The sequence below is a fragment of the Gopherus flavomarginatus genome, chromosome 6 (assembly GCF_025201925.1).
Source record: "Gopherus flavomarginatus isolate rGopFla2 chromosome 6, rGopFla2.mat.asm, whole genome shotgun sequence".
Lineage (NCBI taxonomy): Eukaryota > Metazoa > Chordata > Testudines > Testudinidae > Gopherus > Gopherus flavomarginatus.
In genome coordinates, this window is record NC_066622.1 from 114,658,597 (window position 1) to 114,661,730 (window position 3,134).

Sequence of the window (3,134 nt, forward strand, 5' to 3'; positions counted from 1 at the left end):
CTTAAATCAATACCCAAGACAGCTCAAATCGTGTTGGGTAGATCCTCTTCTCAAAAATTCTAGCTTCATTTTATTACAGCTGAAGGTAAAATATAAAAAATTAAATCCATTTGTATTTAAAATTAACTAAACGATGGACTAATCCTCGCAATCGTAAAACTGGAGGTAGGCATGCAGACAGGGATAAGACAAAATTCAGTGCATCCATGCCCCCAGGCACAAGTACTCAACACTCTCTGAATGTGAAGTCATTTATGAAGTCCTTTACAACATGCAGTCAAAGAGGTTAATTGAAAAATTTCTTAATGTCATTATGAAAGAACTAGATTAACCCAAGTTAATTCACTTTATTGTTCAAAATAAAGAGGAATAAGCATTGAACTCACTTGCAAATTTGGGGCATGAATTAGGGGTGAGATGTTGTCTTTAAGGACTCTGCCAGTTTAATTAAGATATGGAAAATTACTTATTGTTCTTCACCACTAAAGTGCTAGGAATTAACAGCCAAATGTGATGCCTGTGCCTTTCATATCTCTACCATGTGTTTGTTTGTTTAATACCCATAAGACTACATCATTAAACCTCAAGCACTGATTTCACTAATTCAGCACTGGAGCTACATGCTACAGCAGCAAACACCTTTTCTAGTCAATCATAATTGAACAGCTGGATGTAAAATGCAATATTATTTTTAGGCTCATATCTAACTTTGATTTGAAACCACAAACAATATTTTCCTCCAAAACAAAATACCTTCCTATCTTTGTAATACCACCATTAAATATAACAATAGCATCAGGCTATTGTGTGCTATATTTTGCCCAGTTTATCAGTTCCTCATACGGTCCCCCTGTAAATTTGTAACATTATTTATCTTTTCTGGTTGGTTTTTGTTTTTAAAATAATGGTTATTTTTTGAAAAATATAAAGTAGCTTGCTTTGTTTCTGTAGGAAGTATTACTTAAAAGAGCGGCTGACCTTGTCGAAGCCCTATATGGAATGCCCCACAACAACCAGGTAGGTCACCAGTGCTTTTTTCATATACATGCATACGTATGTAAATCAGTACCTTGTATTTGCAAAGTTGGCAAAATATCAACACATTCTTTTTGTACACGGTGTAGATGTGCCAGCCACCTTGAGGGCAGTCTGATACGATGCAGTGCTCCAAGGGAAATGCTTCATCTTCGCATTTTCTTCTTACAGCTAGTTTTCCTATCAGAAATGACAATTAAGTGTAAAGTGCCAAAAACATAAGCAATCATTAAGACAAGAGAATAACCTTGAACTTGGTCCAAAATATACACTGACTAATGGGAAATCCTAAGTAAATCTGCTAAACAGAGCAGATAAAACGTACTGTATTTTGCAAACTAATGGAAAAACATTACTGCAGTCTCTAAATAAAGTATATTTTTACAATTGTCACATGAGTAACAGCACTAGACCAGTTTTTTATGTTAACTTCTTCACTGCTTTGTATTGTTTATGCTGATAGGAAAGTGAACATAACCTCAGTAACCAGGAGGAAGAATAAAAAGTTCAATCACAGCCACAGAAACAAATATTAAATCCCCACATCCATCAGAATTTTACCATAATCTCTACCACTAATGATAATGTTATTCCAAATTAGGGCATTTCATAGGGATCTGGTAACATAAACAAGTACACTACATATTAGCAATTAATTCTTTTACTGCTTTGTAGGAAATAATCCTGAAACGAGCAGCTGACATTGCTGAAGCATTATACAGTGTGCCACGCAATCACAACCAGATTCCTACTCTTGCCAACACTCCGGCTCACACTGGCATGATGGGAGTGAACTCATTTAGCAGCCAGCTAGCAGTTAATGTTTCAGAAACATCACAAGCTAATGACCAAGGTATGTGGGGTTTCATGAGTTAATCCGTCGTGTTGTTGACTGTTCTTAGACAACGTCTATTAATACTGGCTGATGCCATCACTGTGCTCTGTCTTCCTCCTCCTCCCTTTATCTTTGATCGTGTAATGGAGTGCAGTCTTTAAATTCCAGATAACACTTAATTCTTCCCTTTCTTTGGTTTTCTTTTATCATGAAGCATCTCCAGTGAAAAGATTTATGCAAAATGCAGAAATATATGACAGCACTTTATTAACATTATATATGAAATGTGTATATATACACATATATATTTATATTAAAAAGCAACTATGTCTGGATATCCTCCACATGTTTATTGAACATCTACACAGACAAATCTAATTTGCCCACACTGATATTTTTAGATATTTTTATAAATGTAAGCACATTTTATACAAATGTAGGTATGTAATATATAAAAATACAATCCTTGTAACAATTTTAAATTTTCTAACTTAACATACATATAGCAAACTGCATTTTAAATTAAGTTTTATACTAATGAAAGGAGTAAAAACCGCTTCCTAGGTATGTTCAAAACCATATATTTTTGCTTACAACATAATTATAAATTGATTGCACAGATGCGAATAAATTCATGCTAATCTTCTATGGTTCGAAATCTCGATTCTGCTTTGTCTGCTCTTACAAAAAAATGTGTCCTTTAATCTACTTCCAAGCTTTAAATCTCAAACATTCTCCACCTTGATTCCGGGTTAGTCTTCATAGAAACATGCACCTTTATGAAGGTACTAGCTTATTGTTAGTATAAAAATATCAATCATAAAAATGAAGATCCCAAAACAGCCTTTTAAAGTTAAATCACTGCAACAAACAAGTTTTTTCCTGTCAGCTATGGCATTTGAAGGTCTGGAGAGGCTGAAAGTTCATCCAGTATGTTGGTACAAACCAGGAATCAAGCTTGTTGATAATTGCTACTAAAGACAAATGTGAAGGAAACTGACATGCTTGGATCGAAGAGAGCTTTTGTTGGCTGCCTATGCTAGGAGGAGAGACAACATAGAGTGCTCGCAGATGATTTAAGTAAGGTTGGCATGATAAGGTTATCTTAACTGCAAGAGTTGATAGGGCAGTAACAGACAACTTAGAGCAAAGCTGTGCAATCAATTAAAACTCTGTAATATATGATGCATGAGGAAACCCCCCCAGCCCTCTAAGTTTATATTATAAATAATAACATTATTTTTTCGGGTTGGGGGGTTTTCTA

General features: G+C 34.7%; 1 protein-coding gene across 1 annotated transcript in view; it reads left to right on the forward strand.

Annotated features, from left to right (window-relative positions):
- Positions 1-3,134, forward strand: part of EBF3 (EBF transcription factor 3) — a 124,242-nt gene that overhangs the window by 119,230 nt on the left and 1,878 nt on the right. The window contains exons 12-13 of the mRNA XM_050960764.1: positions 952-1,017; positions 1,711-1,888. Of these exons, the coding sequence (XP_050816721.1) occupies positions 952-1,017; positions 1,711-1,888 (244 nt within the window). The remainder of the gene's footprint in view (positions 1-951; positions 1,018-1,710; positions 1,889-3,134) is intronic.